The sequence below is a fragment of the Chinchilla lanigera genome, unplaced genomic scaffold (assembly GCF_000276665.1).
Source record: "Chinchilla lanigera isolate Chin_1 unplaced genomic scaffold, ChiLan1.0 scaffold00020, whole genome shotgun sequence".
In the NCBI taxonomy this organism is placed as follows: Eukaryota; Metazoa; Chordata; class Mammalia; order Rodentia; family Chinchillidae; genus Chinchilla; species Chinchilla lanigera.
The window spans coordinates 21,685,917-21,705,555 of NW_004955421.1; the positions used below are offsets into that span (position 1 = coordinate 21,685,917).

The following is a 19,639-nucleotide window of genomic DNA, read 5'->3' on the forward strand; positions in this document are numbered from 1 at the left end:
TAATCTTTAATCCTAAGCAAATGCCTGAGAAAAGGAGCCATCCTGGTTCTCATCTAAAACAGCTGGGAAACAAAAGCCAATCCATGCTGGGATATGTGCCATCAGCCCCAAAAGACAAAAACCAGAGGCAAGCTGGCCAGATGAAATGATTTCAACAACATACACACAGTCTCTCAAATGAAGTCAGGGTGAACACATTTGATTTGTGAGAATACAAAAACTTTTATTCTTTTGCATTAGGAGTTGGGCCCATCGCCAGCAGGAAGGGAGCCTTGGTGCCCAGAACACTGACAGTCTGTCCCAATCACTTAGTGGTAGACACTCACTGGGGACTGTGGGAGAAAGGCAGAAGCTCGCCTGTAAGATGGGCTCCTGGGTGCAGGTCCTTGAGGAGACAAGGATGCCTTGCTCTCCACGGAGGGAGAGGGCACTGGATAACATTGTGAGCAAGTTCAACCCCTCAGCTTGGGTCTCAGATACAGCACAGACATGTGGAAAGGAACGATTCTCAAATGGGGCTGTAATTCCTTTGGGGCATGCAGCACCTGGGTAGACAGCACTTCAAAGCAGGACACAGAGAGGACTTAACACTCAAACTAGGCATCCTTTCCAAAAGGTGATGTCCCAATGTCTGAGAAACAAACCCAGAAAGGGAAGAGCTTGGATGACACCACATCTGAAAACTAAACAGTATCTGAATAAACATACACTTCAAAAGGCACAAGGAAAAAAATTTCTCAGCCACCCCATGTTCAGTTTGTTAACTAACAAGTATGTGCAAGGTAATCAACTTAGCTGCTCTTGCAACACAGACCTTATTCTGCAAAAATATAAGTGGACCTATTGTATCTATAACCTCCAACAGCAAACAGATGCGTGCCATTATTAGTCTTACATATAATTTATAGCATTCAGAACATCACCTTATAAACTGTTGTCAAATTACTATTTAACATGAATGCCCAAATACAGAATTTAGAAAATTATTTTAAAAGTTTTAACTTTCCCATCTCCAAATCATGAGCTATGCATTTGCTCTGGGAAAAAAGCTCACTGTCAGGCACCAAGACACACCAATCATTTTCTTCCCAAACTGTCTTGTCTGTCTGCTTTGCCAGAATTGGATCAGAATTTGGCTTCACCGTGGCAATAGGTCAAGTTTTGGCTCACAGTGTGGCAAAAACGATTCATCCATGAAAACCATTCAGTGTTGAGATATGGCCCATCACACCAGCTCTCAGAAAAGGAAAGTGGGACTTCTAAATCCCTCTTGGGCAAAATACTGAAACACTGAAGCCGAAAGACTGCATTTGGACTTACTATAGACAAAGCTGTATCTGAGCGGAGAACCTATATGCAACCCTACTTCCTGCACATGTCTTTTCTTTTTCTCTTTTTAATGCACTGTGTGCTACACAGCTCAGATCCAATAGGATCTGGGAAAACGGCTGTAAAGCACCCAGCTGAACATAGACAAAGTAGTATGTGCCTCACCGAAGCACTCTGCTTATAAAACATTTTCAAAGAGTACACTGCCAACTGGTTCCTGATAAAACAGAAGGAAATACTTTTGATAAATGTACTCAAAAGTCTCTAAAGAATGAGGCTGGACTTCTAGGCCCTGTACCACATCATCTGAGTCATCCGGGAGGCAGAGCTGGAAGGAGGCCCTGACCTCACTTAGGAAGGGGCTGCTGTCACTGCAGATCCCGCAAGTTGATAGTGCTTCCTGGCACCTGTGCAGCCTCAGGCCCAGCAATACCTCCAGGTGCTGGAAGCACCTCCTGCAAAACCAAGCAGAGCAGTGAGGAGGGAAAGAGGAGGGAGGCAGGGCAGAGGCCACGGTCTGTGGTCAGGAACACAGAACACAGCCCCGCAGCTTCTTACAACAGGCAACTAAACCCTCAGGGGCCAGCAATAATAAGGCACCTGACATTTCTTAACTCAAAACATCTTCTCCCCTTATTTTAAACCCGAGTTCCTTGAAAGAAAAACATCAAATTATCTTTTATTTTTGTTTTTTGTTTGTTTTTTTGTTTTTCTTCCAGTACCAGGAATCAAACTCACGACCTTGCGCTTGCCAGGCAGGTGCTGCGCCACTGAGCTAAATCCCCATCACCCAAATTATCTTTTAAAAGGGAAAATGAACTCTATAAATTTTTCCAATTTTTTTCCTATATCCACACATATTAAAGCACCCATGTATCTTTTTAGAAAAATGAAATCATCTTTGTTTAGTTTTGAAACCCTTTTTACATGTGGCATGTGGTAAGCAGCCTGTTGGGTATTAAGTGCCGGAGTCTGCCATCGACAGCTGAGCAGGAGGTGAGCCGTCTAACTGTATCAGCACCATCTAGCCTGCCCTCCTCCTACTGGAAGATAACACTCCTCCTCTGGCATCACTAGCTTATAGGATGTGGTTGAGCATCTTTCAGCTAGCTCACTACCTAATTTCTTCATAAACGGTCTCATAAGTGGGGTTGCTGGGCAGAACAGAATAGACAGTTCTGAGGATTTTCTGATATATTCTGCCAGAATGTCCTCCACCTTACTTTCCTCCAGCTGTCTAGGAGTGTAGCTCCTCTGCCTCTTGTAAGTGTTTTATTTGATAATTGGTTCTCCATGTTAATGAAAGTGTTCAACAGCTCCATTTTAATCCAACAAAACTAAAACTATGTGAATGGATTTTAAAAATATACTTAAGTCAAACTGTTAAAAATTTGATAAGCTATGTACTTTCACTCTTTCAAATCTAAATTTCACTATCCAAATCTAAATTATCCATGGCCACCAGGTCTTAGGTTAACCACTTAAGGAACTACTGAACTTGTTTGGGTCTTTTGTCCCTCAAGGTAAAAACTGGCCAGCTTATTTCCCACAGGAGAAAGTAAACAGAATTTTTAAATATAAAATAGTTTAAGAGTATATTAAATTTTATCTTGTCTATGCTACGATAAGCAACTGTGAGCTTTACTTATAACCATGTCATTGTCTTTTCCAAAAGGCAGTAAACATACCAGCCCAACCAAGGCTTCACCGCAGGCCTACCTTAGTAAGTGACCTGCACACTATGGTAACAGTCTTAATTAAAAAAAACAAAGTTGGAAGGCATCCAGACCTGAAGGACGTAGACAGGCAAATCCATGGTGAAGTAAGGGTGGAAGGTGGAGGGCTGTGGGCTGAGGGCCAGCGGCAAGACTCCTTCACCTGAGGGGTCATCCTGAGAAGGCAACCATCAAAAAGGCCTTTCACATGTTTAAACACAGCACACCAACATTCCTCATCTTGCCCTGGGAACACCCTTCACTGTGATGCTGAATAGAGCTGGCCCACTCACATATTCTAGCTGCAGCTCAGGGACCCGGCGGTAATTGGCGTTATGAGCTGGGGGGCTATTTGTCCCCAGTCGTACCCTGATCCCTGCCCAAGGATCAGAAGACTAAGTTCAATTAGGCCTAGAATCTTCTGTTGTCTGGTTTTTCCTTTGTTTCCCAGTTCCTCCTTTTATCACAAATCTTTTCCTTGGCCTGAACCTGAATGCTGTCCTCCTTCCCTTCTACGAAGTGCTCATGAGTTCCTTATGGGTGCCCCCAGTTTGTCATCTCCCATCCAAGTACTAACCAGGCCCAAACCTGCTTAGCTTCCGAGATCAGACGAGATCGGGCGCGTTCAGGGTGGTATGGCTGTAGACCCCAGTTTGTCATCTATACAAAGGTCTTCCCTGTGTGCCCTGGCTTGCCCACAGGCCAAATGGGAGGGACCAGAGCAGATGCAGGGGCAGGCTGCCACACTACCCGTGATCCAAAAGGGACACGGTTACTTCCGCGGTCTTCTACATTCACATCTAGCCCGTGGCTGCTCACAGCTCCAACAATGAGTGTCTTGGGCTGCTGCCCCGCCCCATCTTCTATTCTTCATTGACTTGAGACCTAGATGTCAGGCATTGTACCCTACTGTTTTCATTTTACAGACAGCAAAACGGAGGCCACAGTACTTAAGTAACTTGACCAAGGCTTTACACTAGCTCGCAAGGGACAGATTCAAGGTTCAAACCCAGGTTTCTCTGATCTCAGTGTCTTTTTCATTGAGTGATCCTTAAGAAATACCCTCTATGCCCTTTCCAATTTGCGCGTTTTCTGCTCATGGTACCAGCTTTCCTGCAGTCTTTCTACTTCAGAATTCCTGGCCTTGCCTTCTCTACTTCTGACCTGCTGCTGACACTGGGTTCCCTTGAGACAAGTCTCCACCTCCTTCACTGCCCGTATTCTTTATCTCCTCAAACCTGGAAGTGGCGTGTTTTCCTGCTCTCTTCTATGAAGAAGTCTCTCTGTTTGCTCTGGCACCCACCTTCACTGCCTACCCCCAGCTTACCCTTTAACCTGGCGAGTCCCTCCTCTCTCACTTTCTTGAGCCATGTAGGTTGTTCACAGCCACTCAGAGTCACCCAGGACTGCAGACCCAATGGATCTTGCCTGTCTCTAAATTTTCCTTCTAAGTATTAAAATCAGACTGAGCTCAGCACTTGGCTGCTCTTTAGTATCTATAGTTGTCTTTGCCTACGACAGGGTAATTGACAGCCCCCAGTTACGGTCAATGTAGAGGTGCACGGGACCTGGCCACGTGTCAACTAGATTTCTCTGCATCTAAATGTCTTGCTTCCCTATTCTAGGCCCTTAGAAATGAGACTGAAAGTGTAGGTGTACATGGGTCTGCTGAAGGGTCTGTGCTCAGCAGATGCCCAGGCATTAGCTGCCAGCTTCAAGCATCTGCTGAGACTCAAGAAGGTAGCTGGGTCTGACCTTCAGGTACTAAAGACAGAAAAACAAATGAAAAGGTTCTACCACCTATAACATAGGAAGGCTGTACCTACCCATGTGCTGGGAGCAGTCCCCACAGGCAAGGTGTCTGACATGGTTTAAGGAGCCCCTTCACTCAGAAAGTAGTGCATGATCTGGGGCAGGGCGGGGTGGGGTAGTGTGAGGTACCAGCAGCTTCATGGCATCATCACAATCAGCCTCAGGCAGCCTCAAAGTCTTTATCCTGCACATGAAAGCCACAGGGGGCCCTTGGCAGGACAGGGATATAGCCATCTATTCCTCAGAGAGACAGGAGAGATGAAGCACACAGGGGAACTAGACACAGGGTAACAGTGCCACAAACCTGATGCGTCAGTCCTAACATAGGTAAGAACTTGCACGGATGCAGTGAGACAGGCTGGGAAGAAGAGAGAAGCGGGGGGTTATTAAGCTCTCTGGGATGTGAAACAGGACTTGGGGCAGTTTAGAGGGAAGTGGGGCAGTTCATTAGATGGTGGGGGGTGCAGGCATGGTACGACCCCTCCCACCCAGCCTGCCCCAGATCTAAACCTCCAGTGCGGCTCATTGGCTCCTACCTGTAGCACTGGGATCTGGATGCAAGGCATCCCAGCCACTGGAGCCAGTGCTGGCCAACCTCCACTGGGCACTGCGAGGTTCCCACACATGCAACTGTTCTGGCTTGCATGGAAGCGAGGAGGGCTGATCTTGTCACCTTTTATTTTTCCTTGAGTAGACTCTGAGGCTCCTAAAAAACAGATAAAAACCAGCACATCCACAACGCAATCTTGGTCAGGCTCTTCCCTCACTGAACACTACAGGGAAGTCTGCTTTCTGGTTAACTGTCATTCTGCATAGCCTGATGGACTAAAACTTCCTCAACAGGACGGATCATGAGGTAAGAGGTAAAACAAACAAATGAGGTACCAGGATTCTGATTAGAAAATAAGACATATACATCTTCTTGCCAGACTGTCACCAGACCCATGACGTTCATTCCTTCTAACTCCATCAATGGCAGGCAGGCAGGAGACACAAGTACAACAAAGTAGTACTGAGTACTACTAATTCCTGAGTAGTTAGGAATCAGCCACACAGGGCATGAGAGTCAAGAGAGGAAGAAAGCAGTCTTTCACATCCTGCCATTGGGCAGTGCCAGACCCATGCTCAGCAGCAGGCTGAGTGGCTCCCAAATTCTTCAGGTAGTTAGTTTTTCTCCAGTTCCCTTTTCAAAAGTCATCATGTCATTGGTTTTACAAATATGTGTTTATAAAAATTATTAAGTTCAAAGCAGAAAAAAGAATCCTAATACCCAGGAATAACCATGTGAACACACAGGCAGAAAGCAGGTACTAAGGAGTTCAATGGCTGGGCTCAAATCTTGGTCCCTGGTGACCTTGGCCAAGTAAAACTGTGAGTCCCCATGTCTCAACCTGTAATATAGCAGAAGTACATGCGAGACTGGACCAGTGACAAGTTCACAGGGAAATTTCTAATAAAGCTAAAGTTAAAGGGAATAAGATGGAGGCTGAGGTAGGAAAATCTAAGTTGAAGCCAGAGTGGGCAACTTAGTGAGCTGAGAGAGAGAGACAGAGAGAGAGAGACAGAGACAGACAGAGAGACAGAGAGACACAGAGAGAGAGAGAGAGACAGAGAGAGACAGAGACAGAGACAGAGAGAGACAGAGACAGAGAGACAGAGACAGAGAGACAGAGACAGAGGCAGAGGCAGAGACAGAGACAGAGAGAGGAAGAAAGGAAGGAAGGATATTTTGGCGATGTAGTTCAGTGCAAAGGCACTGAGTGAAAAAAATAATAAACCCAAGAGGTTTGATTCTTCCTTTAGGATTTTGTTGTTCTGTTTCCATTTCAAATGGGAGCAGCTGACTCTGCTACCTAAGGTGCATTTTTTTCCCAGCAGGTTTTAACTTTCTGAGCAGCATGTGCCGAGAGCTGACCTGCTGGCCTCACTCCACAGGCCTGCTTCTCTTGCAGTGTCCTGTCTTGAGAGCTTCCTATATTGGACATCTGAAGCCTCCATACTCAGCAGACAAAGACTGCTGGGGTGTGAAGCCCTTGGTCTGATGCTGCCAGACACATGCTACACTGACTATCCCTGCACACAGCTTGATGCTTTCTTCCCAGGTGCCTGAAGGATCTCTTTAAAGTGCAAATATTAACAGGTTGATCTGATGGTGATGGTGATGATAAGGGCGAAGGTAAGGGTTTGAGGTAGGTTTTTTGTTTTTTGTTTTTGGTAGTACTGGGGATTGAACTAGGGCCTCGCCGTAAGGTAGCACGGTACTACACCTTCTGAATTTAGAGACAGAGTCTCACTAAGTTGAGCGGGCTGGCCTTGAACTTGTTATCTCCCTGCCTAAGCATCCTGAGTAGTTAGGATTACTACTACTGTAATTACTACTTAGATTACTACTACTGCAGCACTGTACCAACTCAGGTCTCATTTGTGGAGTGCACAGATTCAGCTGTCCCTCATAGGGTAGAGGGGTCCATGACATTTTAAAATATATCCTTTCTGTTCATCTGCTCCAGATGATCTTGGACTATTCTCTATATGTAGTTTCTCCTTTCTCATTGCTCTACTTGTTTTCATGTTGCAGAGTAGCCTGTGGCTAGGCCAAGGCAAAACAGGCATCCAGGGTCTCTTTGACAGTGAGAAATTCCACATCAATTCCTATTCTTCTTGAACTTGTATACTGTTCCACTGAGCTCCAGAATTACTGATGGATGTTTTTTATGCTATGAGGTCTAGCATATTTCTTTGCCATACAAATATGGGTATAACTTCTGACATTACAATTTCTGGTCAAGGAGAATTAAATGAGTACCCTTATAATTATTAATATGAAAAATAAAATGTCATAAGCTTCAGTAGCTATGATACTAAAAGTAAAGTTGTACTGAAAATGTATTTTAACCATCTCACCTCAGAAAGAATGGCTATCATCAAGAACTCAACCAATACGAATGCTGGAGAGGCTGTGGGGAAAAAGGAACCCTTCGCTGTTGGTGGGAGTGTAGACTTGTACAATCACTGTGGAAATCAGTGTGGAGATTCCTCAAAAAACTTGGATTGGAGGTCCCATTTGACCCAGCTATTCCTCTTCTGGGTATTTTCTCAGAAGAACTGAAAACATCATACCACAGTGACATATGTGCACCCATCTTTATAGCAATGGAATTTGTTAAGAACTAAATCTTGGAAACAACCCAAATGCCCATCAACTGAGGAATGGATAAAAAAGATGTGGTATTTTAATACAACGGAGTGTTGCTCAGCTATAAAGAAAGATAAATTCGAGGCTTTTATAGGTAAATGGATGCAACTAGAGACCATACTCGTAAGTGAAATAAATCAAACCCACATGTGTAAACATCGTATTGTCTCCCTAGTGTAAGAACCTGAAAAAGTAAATAAAATCTGAAAGGTTCAATAGATATTGTGAAACAGAAAGAAACTGCTAAGGAAAGAAGAAAAGAAAGAAGGGGGAAAAATATACACACACACACACACACACATAAACTAGGTAAGATAATGGTACTACTAATTTCTATTGGTTTATTGAAAGGAACAGTTATTGCTTATTTTTTTTGACCAATTTTACATGCTTATATCTGGTAGTCTGAACAACTACTTTGAAGATAACAATATGCAATATAACAACCATTGTTGATTTCCTATCACCTTGTTCTGAAATTCTGTATAGTTTTTAATGTTTTTCTCTAATATTTATTTTCTTAAATATAAAAAAAAAAAGAATGTGAGCTAGATGTGACAGTGCACACTTGTAATGCCAGCAATCTAGGAGGGTGAGGAATGAAGATCAGAAGTTTGAGTCCAGCCTGAGAAATGTAGCAAGGGACCTGGTAAGAGGTGAGATCCTGTCTCAAAATGAAGAAAGGACTTGGGGATGTAGCAAAGGACAAAGGCCCTGGGTTCAAACCACAGTACCACAAAAAGAAAAAAATGGAAGTAACTGTTCTTCCCCTAGTTAAGTTCATGCATTTTATTTAAATATTACTGCAAGAAGTACACATGGTCAGCATGTACTTCTGCCAATTAGAAAACGTTTAAATAAACTGTACATATGCTTGAACTATAACTTCACACAATTTTACAGCTGTAGATTACACTCTCTGAATTTAGGGGAATGTCTGCCAAAAAGTCCAAGAGGGAATGCCAGTCTTTTTTTCTCAAAATGGTGCCTCACTATGTAGAGTTCAGGCTGGCCTTGAATTCACTATTTAGCCCATTCTGGCCTCGAACTCATGGCAATCCTCCTGCCTCAGTCTTCTGAGTGCTGGCACTATATACGTGCACCACCACACCCAGCCTAAGGCATTGATTTTACAATAGGAAATAAGATGGACTATCACCAGACTATTTCATGACCTGTGATGGGCTAAATTAGTTACAACTTCTGTATGAGCACACACTTAATCCAAAAGAAATCACACACAATTCTCACTAATCTGTGTATTTAATTCAGTGTCTCCAGGAATCCTGCAGATATCACGGGTACCTTAGAACCATTACTACTCATGTGTCTCACTTTAGCATCAGAAGACATTTTTTTTTTTCCAGTTAACAACTTGTGCTTGGAATAAGTCAACAGCTGACAAGAACTGCTTATGCTTATACATGTTTCCTTAAAGGCAATACATTCTTTGACAGCATTCACGAAAGCTGTCAACATCTTCACGGTCCCCTCTATAATCTAGTCAGAAACTCTTAGCATCTACCTTAGAAAAATTTCTGCACACAACAGGGTAGGATGGCCACAGAGCCTCACAGAAGTTTTGATGTCTACATTAATCTATAAAAGACACTTCTCTGAAAATAGTATTTTGAACTGTCCCTGGCTTTGGTGCTCTGGAAGATTATTTTGTTTTTATGCACATTGTTAGGGGATGCATAAGCTAAAATTTGGCTAAGAGATATAGTTTATTTTTTTTTGGAACATGATGGGCACTGATAAAGGAAAGGTGGAAAGGAGAACCTGGAGAGCAGCCAGTTCAAGGGTGCATTCTCAGGTGAATCAATTTTAGGAAAGATCATGCATGAAAGACTCCAACCCAAAATTCGATCCTCCTCCAAAGTCTTCTCAGAACCCACAGGAACTGGATCCCAGGTTACTCAGACACACAACACTGTGATGGAGAGGGCAGAGCAAGGAGAGGAGGCTGAGCCGTTCCGAAGGGCCTGAACAGGAAAACGTACCTTTGCCTGTGACAGCCATCAGAATAGACACTCTGGTCTATTTTTTGGTAATGAGTCATGAACGTTTAAGATGGCTAAAATAAAGATGATTACGTAGAAATGCTTAAACACATGCTGAAGTAAATAAACAGTCTCCACACTGAATTCTCAGTGACCATACAGTCCTGGGCCTTACTAGTAAAGGATGCTACAGCATTGAAGTAAGAAAAATAAATTTTTTCCTCAGTGTGGAAATCCTCAAACTCTCACTGGACTAAATTTTGCTTCAAGATTCTGGGGCTTTATCTAAAATGCTTATCTGTGCTGGAGAACTTCCAGGAGTGAGTGAGGAGAGGAAAGCAGTGAAAATCCAATTAGTAATCAACCTCCTAAAAAAAGGAAGGAGATCTAAAATCCTGATCTTATGTATTAAACAGCAACCTGGGGAACAGGCCAGTTTCAAGAGTTGGACTGACCTCCCACACTTGCTTTGAACTGAGGCGGCAATCCTACCTTCACTTAGCTGAGCCAGCATGAAAATTAAATGAAGTGGAGAGCACAGAGCCTGGCTAGCACAATGTGCCCCCACCATACACGGGCAGCAGCACGATAGCAACAGCTACAGAAATTTGAAGCAACATCAGTAATAGCTCAGGTACCTGGAGAAGGATCTATAGTAACCAAGGCTGGGCTTCAGGGGTGCTCTGTCAGCCCTCTCCTCCTCACCACTGCTTCAGAAACCTCTCACTTGCTATCTCTGGGGTCATGCAGGCTGTCTCTATTAGATATGTTCATCTGAGTCACAGAACACAGGCCAAGATCTCAGTGACCGTTTTCCAACTCCCCGAAGGACTGAGAGCTGACTGAGTACACAAAATGGATGCCAGAGGATGCCACTCTCACGGTTCCTGATATGGTTAGGCCTACACAGTTACTGTATTAAAGACATAACATGCAATTATAAAAATATTCATGTTAATAACAGAGCAAATAAAAATGTGCATCATTTTTAGAAAAACAAGCTCTAGGTGTGGGGAAATGCTTAACATGTAAATACTGGAAGTAGTTTTCTCTGGGTGGTAGAACTGCAAGGGAAAGTGCATAAGGAATCTACATTTTTTTTTCCAGAATACAAACCAATATGATGAGTCCCACACGTGCTGAACACTCACCCTTTGTTAAACTAAGTGTATACACAACCTACCACATTTGCAATTCCAGGTAATTGGAGCCACATTAACTAGGCTCCTTGGCCTTCCTGGATTGTTGTCATTCTTCTAGATGAACTTAAAATTGACAGGTGCTTTATTCTTTTAAGCTCCTTCGGAATTTTAAAGGAACTGAATCAAATATGTAAATCAACAAGAATTGAGCCTTTCCAGCCAAGTACATGGCAGGTCTTACTGAGACCTTATCTGCACCCAGCAGACTTGTCATGAATAAGCCTGAGACATTTTATTTATGAGTGACATATATTTGTCATTATTGTTTTCCCTATTCTTAATTATTCTGAAAGAAAAGCTAATTTTATATACATAAACACGTACTGTACTATTATCTACCGATTGATCTTTCTTGTTACTGATTATGTACTTGATTCTTATGGGTTTTCTAAGCCCAATAATCACATCATTATCAGGTAATCATACTTCCCCCTTAGGTATTCTTCTCTATAAACCTTGCACGAAAGCATCAAATACTGTGTCACTGTTTTGCTTGCTTTTTCCCCTGGTTTCAGTGGGATTGCCTCTACCAACTCCACTGAAGATGACAAGTGCTGCTGACTATTAGGGAAATCTTTTGGATTCTTAGTAGATTCAAGATGATGTTTTTAAAATCAACATCAGCCCATAAATGTTATCAATTGCCTGTTTGGCATTTGTGAAGATACTGTGTTCTCCTCTGGGCCTCAATGAGGAAATCACGCTGATGATCGGACTGCCTAACCCTGAGCCACCTGGCTCCTTGGGTTCGTCTCACTTATCTGGAGTTGATATGCCAATACTGTACCTCATTTAGGATTTCCACACCCACTTCACTTGTGACAGGGAAGACTGTGTACCCAGTGGCTGATGGGCTCAGGAACAGTTCTGGGGCTAGTCTGCCTTGGGTTCAGCTCCTGGTCTTGTTCCCACTAGCTATGTATCCTTGCATCAGTTAATCTCTCCATGCTTTAGGCTCCTCATCCAGAAAATGGGGACTTCAGGACTTATACCTCAGAGGTATAACAAGGGACTAAAGGGACTAACAAACACAAGGGGCCTAGAACCATGCTAGAACATAGTAGGCCATATTATATCACTATTAGGTTTTAGTAATAAGGGTATGCTAGCCTTGTGCAACAAAGTTAATAGTTTTTCAAAAATTTAATTTAATTGAAACATGTTTAATGATTAGTTGTCTGCGTATGTTTTATGGCTTGTTCAGTAAATATTTCCTGCATCTTAACACATGCTGGCACTGCACCACTCTGATGATGCCTACCATGGAGCTCAGGATGGCTCACTTGTACTCTAAAGATACGTATGTTTTCCACCAACACACAGACAACTTATTATCAAAATGCAATGGTGAGGGGTTGATGAAGTAGTACAGGGCACCCTGGGAGTTCCCAAAGACAGAAGACATTGTCTTAAAAAGCTTTTTATAGCTAAGGAATATATCAGAATCATTCCAGACATCCCAGGCAGACTTTTGCACACAGAGGTGAAAGTACACTAAAAAGTAAACACCCAGATATCACCCAGATATCACAACAGATATCAGTTCCAGGACTGAAGGGGCTGGGGAGGGGTGGTGCCACCAATCTGGAAGAGGGACAGTACAAGGGAGTCAGAACTATAGCAGGGACCACAGGAGAAAGAGCTATTGTTACAAAGGTCCAAAGCAGAAAGTGAGACTGCTTCTCTGTACACTTCTGCCTAATCTCTGCCAATGCTTGGGTAGCCAAACTTTCCTTGAAGAACAGTGAACATATTCCAAGGATATGAAGTCACATAGTTATGACTGGTACAGCCAGGCAGGGCAGTCTCACTGTTCACATGCAAGTATGAGCACAGCTGCCAGGGCAACAGAGATAGAGGCACTGCACATAGTGCCTCGGGACACCTAGAGCACAAGTAGGGCAGAATGATGTGGAACAGAGCTCTAGAAGGCACCCAAGGCCTAAGTGTGAGCATGAGGTGAGGGTTCGGACTGAAAAGTCTCTGGTTCCTAAACCATACACACAAAGCCCTGCCAGCGTTTTCCTTATTTTGCTTCAACAAAACGTTATGTGAATATACAGAAACATATATCCCACAGTCTTTTAGCCCCTACTGGGCTAGTTTGTAAGAATTTCTGCATGTAAGCCTGACAATCACCCTAGAAAGTGAGGTCCCATTATTGTCCCCATTTTACAAAAGGGAACTCTGGAATCAGAGGTCAAACAAGCCACCTCTGGCCACTGAAAGCAGAGAAGCCAGGCATGGTCACATTCTCACTCTGGAACTGGTGCTCTAATCAGCATGGGGTGTTCCCTGGATATGTGAATTATCTCTCCAGCTAATGTGTGTAGCGATGTTGATTCCTTTTCTATGTTCAAGACAGTTTTCCTCCTTCCAAGGGTTGGGAACCTACCACTGAGGACAAGGGGTCCTTGAGGGATTCTCAGGGCCAGACTTTCACCTTTAACTCTCTCATAGCAAGGCAGGGCGAGACTGGAGGCGACACGCAATCAGGTGGACCGGCAGAGAGAAAAGGTGTTTGCCATGCAGGCAAGGGAACTAGTGGTACATGCTCCCAACAGGGAAGCAGATCAACAAACACTAAAGGCCTAAAAGTAAATAGCAACAAAGGAGAAAATGAGACCATAGGATGGACAGAGTCCTATTACTTGCTTGGTCCAGGACAGGACAGTTCCCAATTTAAGGCTCACACCTACCACTGTGGCAGAAGTTCAGTGCCACTAAGCATCTTCCTCTGCTTGAGAATATTTCCCATTATGCCAGCCCTCAAAACCAAAGATTTACTCAGGGGATGGAAATGAGTCTGGGCCTGGAATAGGTGATGGCCAGACCCTGCAAAGACACCCAGTTAACTTAGTAGGAAATGTCCTGTGGAAAGGAACCATTTGACTACTCTCACAGGCATTTGAAAGACCCTGGCTTAGATCTGTCTCATTCTAGGCATCAACCTCACACCTAGTACTGCCTCCCCCTAGACAAAGCAAAACGAACAAAAGCTTTAGACATCAGAATCACAGGCTTCCTCCTCTGCTGTCACTGTTGTTACAAAAAGAGAAAGGGAGAGGGAAGTAAGGGGAGAGTAGCGTCTGTCCATTAACTAGGGAATTCCACTGTTGTCACTCTTCTTTCTAGTAATAGTCACAGAGCTCCTGTGCAGTAGACTTGAATATCATGAAGCATCCCAGGTGGGTTCAGATTTGGTGGGGGCATCTTTTGGCTACAGTGGCTTTGTTACCCTGGGCTCCATGTACACACCTGGGGCAGACATGGCTTACGACAGGGATAGCTCTAGGCAGGGAGAAAAGCAGAGTATTGCACTACCACCATATAGGAGCTTTCTCATCTTGTCTGTATTAGCTGCGGGGTGCTTTTACCCCAGGTGACTGTCGTGGTTCTATCTGTACTGCTGGTCCTCATGTGCCCAAGAATGGAGCTCAGTCTTTGCCTGTGAGAGCAGTCAAATGGTTCCTTTCCAACCTCCAAGATTTTTATTATAAAGTTTGGGTTACTGATTTAATATCAAGGCTCAATTCAACTCAATTATTTGTAAAAACATTTCGCTTAGTCAGCTCACCCTGCTGCCCACAAGCTACTGCTTCATTGGGCTCAAAAGGCCACCCCAGGTCTACTCAGCCACATGGGTGGGAGGCACACCTTGGTTTCTTCCCCACTGCCTCTTTGGGAAGAGACTATATGTCTTCTTTTTCCAAGTGAGAACACCAAAAAGCCTGGGGTAGAGCCATACTAGAAGGAATAGCTGCTCCATTGCTCAACACTTAAACGGCAGTTTTAATATTAATATTTTAATTACAATTTATTCTCAAGTACAAAAAATAGAAATAATCATAACAAAATATTCACAACCTTTATACTTAGAAAAAAACACTACCTATGCATAGCTATGTCCTACCACCTTTGTCTCTATGCAAATATACAAACAAGTGTGTTTTTAACACAGCTATTCTTATAAACAAGGACTTAAGCAAAACATGTACAAAGTGTGCAGCTTTACTGAAGAACATTTAAGTTACAAATATTTAATTATAAACTATAAACAGTTCTGCACAGAACAGCAGCTGGCTCATAGTACCTTTACAGAAATCTGAGCATTTCTATAAGCTAAATTCTAAAGACATAATTCCAAGTTTAAACATAATGTGTTTTTTTTGTTCTTGGAAACATCACCAAACGACTTTCCAGAAATAGCAAGCTGTGTCCACAGACATTCCCCATGCACCTCTGCCAGTCCTGGGTTTCCATCTGCCTGGGAGGCAGATACTCTCTCCCCTTGCCTGTTTGCTGTCTTATGTGTGCACTTGCTCATATCCTCACTTGCTTTTGCATGGAGGCATTCATTTTTCTCATCACCTTCAGCATTCTGCTCTGATGCTGCTTCTTGCCAAGTCTGTCAACAAGATGTGCTTATGAGGTCTCTGTTCCTTGGGCATCTGTGATCCTTTGGGGCATGCCCACCATGAAAGGAAAACCAGGATCCATGCCCAGCCTGCCTCTGTGATGCTGGGACTTAACCTCTGGATCTTAGTGGCCCAACTGCAGAAAGCACTGCTAATAGGGTTATTGCGGGGACCAAATATGAGTCTACACATGAAGAATTTTTGCCATCATTACACCTTTTTATGCTTCTCAAAAACCTTAACCTCTTACCTTTATTTCTGCAGTAAAATTTCATGTTTCCCCTGCAAAGACTAGCATTCTTTTGTTGACAACCTGAAGGGCCACCTTTCCCACATACGAAGATGAACCTGGTCCTTGGTCTGTTGCTTATTGTGGTCTGCAGGCTCCAGTCATGTGGCATTAGCACTCTTGCCCTGTTTGGGCTGTTGTGGCTGTGTGGCATCTCTTAACAACTACTGTACAAAGCCTCCAAATCACTTTCTCCACATTCCCTGAGCATTCTTACCCATAGGTTTTTATAGTTGATCTAAAATGTCCTTGGACTTCTAAGTCAAACTGAATTACAACATTGTAGGAGGAGATGGCAGATCTGTAACAGAGATTCCCTCATATCTCACATTCTTCAGTAGATCCTGTAGGATTTGCCTTCAAAAGAGGTCCAGAATTCCTCCCACTATTTCTGCTGAGTGATGATAAAAGCCTCCTAACTGCTTTCTCTTGTGCCACCAAGAGCAGCTGGACTGATCCTTTTAAAAGTATCATGTCCCTTTCTAACTATACTCTCTGAAGTTTTGCCCTCAAACTTAAGAGTGAAAGCCAGAGTTGTGATAACGGCCTATGATACCCTAAACAACTGGGCCTCCTCAGCTCTCTGGCTCTCTCTCCCCTCTCTAAAACTCTCCCCTGGCCAAGTCCACCCTGGCAGCAATGGTCTCCTGGCTTTTCTCTTGATGGGCTAAGCACACTCCAGCCTCGGCCCCCTTCCTCCATTATTTGTTCTGTTTGGCCAAGGGAGTTGTCTCCCTGGACCCAGCCACATGGCTCTCCTTGACTCCTTTCTTGTGTTATCACCTTTCCTGAAGGGCCTTCTGTTTCTCTATTTAAAACTGTAACCTCACATATCTCCTTTCTTAGTTTTGTCTTCATCACGTTACTTGGTTCAGTTTTGTTCATCTGATAATTCTACCTCACCCACCAGACTGCAGCAGGTGTCTGTATTGTTTACCATCTTTCCCTGATTTACAGAGGGGAGCCAGTCACCCTATCAGGGTCAAACGTCTGTCAACTTCTCTTGTCATCTTCACTTAGCTCCTATCTATTTGGGAAATTTCCTCCTGTAGAGCCTGTAATTTTCATTGTCGTCGTGAACAAGATATCTTCTCCATCAGATTTTCTAACAGGCTACTGGTACCATGCCAGAAACTCCAACTGGTAAACATTTATTTTATAATTGGCCACTAAATATCTTCTAAATTTTACTAATTTTTCAGTTCATTCTTTTGTGTTTTCCAAACAACAGTCAAATCATCTCCATATTATTTGTATTGTCTCTATGGTACTATTTTATTTCTTTTTCTTGCTTTATTTCAACAGCAAGAACCTTCAGAACAACAGTAAGTACCAAGGGTAACAACAGTAATATAAGTAACTCTATATATAATCCCTAGGTTCATGGAAATGCCTTTGGTAATTCACTTTAAGTACAATATTGGCTGGTTGCTTGGGCTACCAAATCTTTGTTATATATTCTGATTTTCATCAGTGACAGCTATCAATTTTTTAAAGAAAATATAAAATCTGTTGAGAAAGTAATAAAGTTCTTCACTGATGTATAACTACGATAAGCCAATTAACAGAATTCCCACCATTTCATTCTCAACTCCTACGTGGTTGGATTAAATATGTTGTCAGATCTAAGACTGTTCTATTTAGAACATTTCCATATATTTTCATAAGACATCAGTCTAGAGTCTCTTTTTGAGTGGTACTCTTATCAAGCTTTTCACAGAAAGCTTCCATCTTCCACAGAACTCTGGGACAGCCATATACTGCACATATGTCCTGAGGAAGAATCAGTCTGTATACTATCTGCAAGTATGAGACTCTGTTATACTAACTTCTTCCGCGGTTATAAACTCTTCATAGTCTTATTTCAGACTAATGAAGGTTTCCATTTTTCCAATAAAGTTATGCATTTTGGTAAGAACTACAATTTATCATCATATATGATATGTATTTCTGTGTTTCCCACTGTGCAATTTATTTATGCTCTCTTTCTTCTTGGTCAAAGTGCTAAAAAAAAATAAGTAGGAATTGACAGCTTGGGGGTTGTATTCACTTGGATATGTTTTATTTGGCCTACACCAAAAAAAGTTCTTTTAAGTCTGAACAGGTGGTTACATGTAAGTATCAAAGTCTGGATTTGACTCTTGTTGGGTCTGTTCAATAACTAATTCCATTTAGCTTTCTTTTTCTTAATAGGGAAGCATCTGCAATACACCTGTGCACCTAGCTTCAGCCCCATCTCTCCATTTCATATACAGTAACATACAGTAATCATCAGCTCACCTTCTGAGTGCTTAGGATTACTTTATGTGTATTATTATCTCATTAATTTCCACAAGAACCCTAAGCAGGTGCTTTTATAACCATCTTACAAAGGAGAAAACTGAGGCACAGAGAAAGCTGTTTGCTCAAGAGTTCAGAGTTTACCAACTAAATGGCCATCAGTATTTTCTATATAATTCAGTTGTTTTTCCAGTTTTCCAAGTAATTTTTACTTTTTATTTTATCATACTGTGGTTAGAAAATATAGTATAGCCAAGATTTTTACTTTTTCATATACTTTAGCTATCCTCATGCCCTCATTTTTTTTTCAATTTAGCTTCTACAAACATCCCTGGACATGGAATATGACCTATTAAATCAATTTCATTAATAAGCCTCTTTCATGGCCTCATTTTTTCTGTTTGCTCTTCAAATAAGCAAAATCACTTGCCATAACATTAGATTTTTAATTCAGCCAATTTTCCCAGATTTAGTCAAGTCTCCTAGCAGTTTTTACTTTATATTGCTAGTTTATGTCTTCAAATACACACTTATGTAAACACTCATGAATCTTATAGCTCTTCCATGGCTTATACATGAATAGAAACAAAAAAAGGGAAAAATCTTCAAAGTCCCAATTCTTTTTCTTTGAATTTCTTATTTCTCCTAACTTCAACCCTTGCTTTCTGATTTGTTCTAGATTATCTTAATTTTAATTTTCCTATGTATTTCCATACAGACTGTGCCTCTTCTAAATAACATACAGCTGGGATTTTGCTTTTTGACATATGCAATTTTTGTATCTTGGCAGGGGAGTCAGATGTGCTTGTTTTTACTGTGACAGAGGTGCTTTCAGTTTTCCATCGCAATGTGTCTTGCTATTGACTGTCTCTTCTGTTAAGAATCATGCTTGTTTGTTTTCCCTGCCCTTAGATGATACACTGCCACTTACAGTTCTGAAGTGTTTTTTTTTAAACGAATAAGTCTATTTTGCCACTGGTTTCAAGAATAGAAATAGATATTATCATACTGTGATAAAATTCTTGGATTATTCTGATGGGAGAAACTCAGTGTCTAAGAGAAATCAGCACCAGTTTTATATTTCTACATTCAACAGCAAAACAACAGGAAACACATTGGATTTTAGAGCCCATCATTTCAGACTGCATATTTCCTAAGGATTAACTTATACTTTGCTCACATCTATATTTACAATGATGTCTTGCCCATGTTTAAATGACTTAATTTTACCAACAGTCCTGTTACACTGTGACTTCTCCACTGCTGGATTTATTACAAGTTCACAATCTCTTAATCAATTCTTAAAATCCAAACAGTTCCAAAACCTAAAAATTTCACCAAAACCTGGTGCCAAAAATAATTCTGCAGCAAAACCAGACCTGAACTGATGTGATA

General features: G+C 42.2%; 1 protein-coding gene and 1 long non-coding RNA gene across 3 annotated transcripts in view; one reads left to right on the forward strand and one right to left on the reverse strand.

Moving 5' to 3' along the window:
- Positions 1 to 202: 202 nt before the first annotated feature.
- The window catches only part of Zxdc (ZXD family zinc finger C), a gene marked incomplete in the record, with an annotated part of 38,830 nt that continues 19,393 nt past the window's right edge, over positions 203 to 19,639 (reverse strand). Inside the window, 4 exon segments of the mRNA XM_005383928.2 lie at positions 203 to 1,784; positions 3,119 to 3,220; positions 5,161 to 5,214; positions 5,393 to 5,562. Of these exon segments, the coding sequence (XP_005383985.2) occupies positions 1,698 to 1,784; positions 3,119 to 3,220; positions 5,161 to 5,214; positions 5,393 to 5,562 (413 nt within the window).
- On the forward strand, positions 5,569 to 7,045 carry LOC102019922. 2 transcript variants are annotated; one of them, XR_260804.1, is made up of 2 exons: positions 5,569 to 5,712; positions 6,732 to 7,045. It is a non-coding gene; the product is annotated as an uncharacterized LOC102019922 (long non-coding RNA). The 2 variants fall into 2 exon arrangements; XR_260803.1 differs by having other exon boundaries at positions 6,735 to 7,045.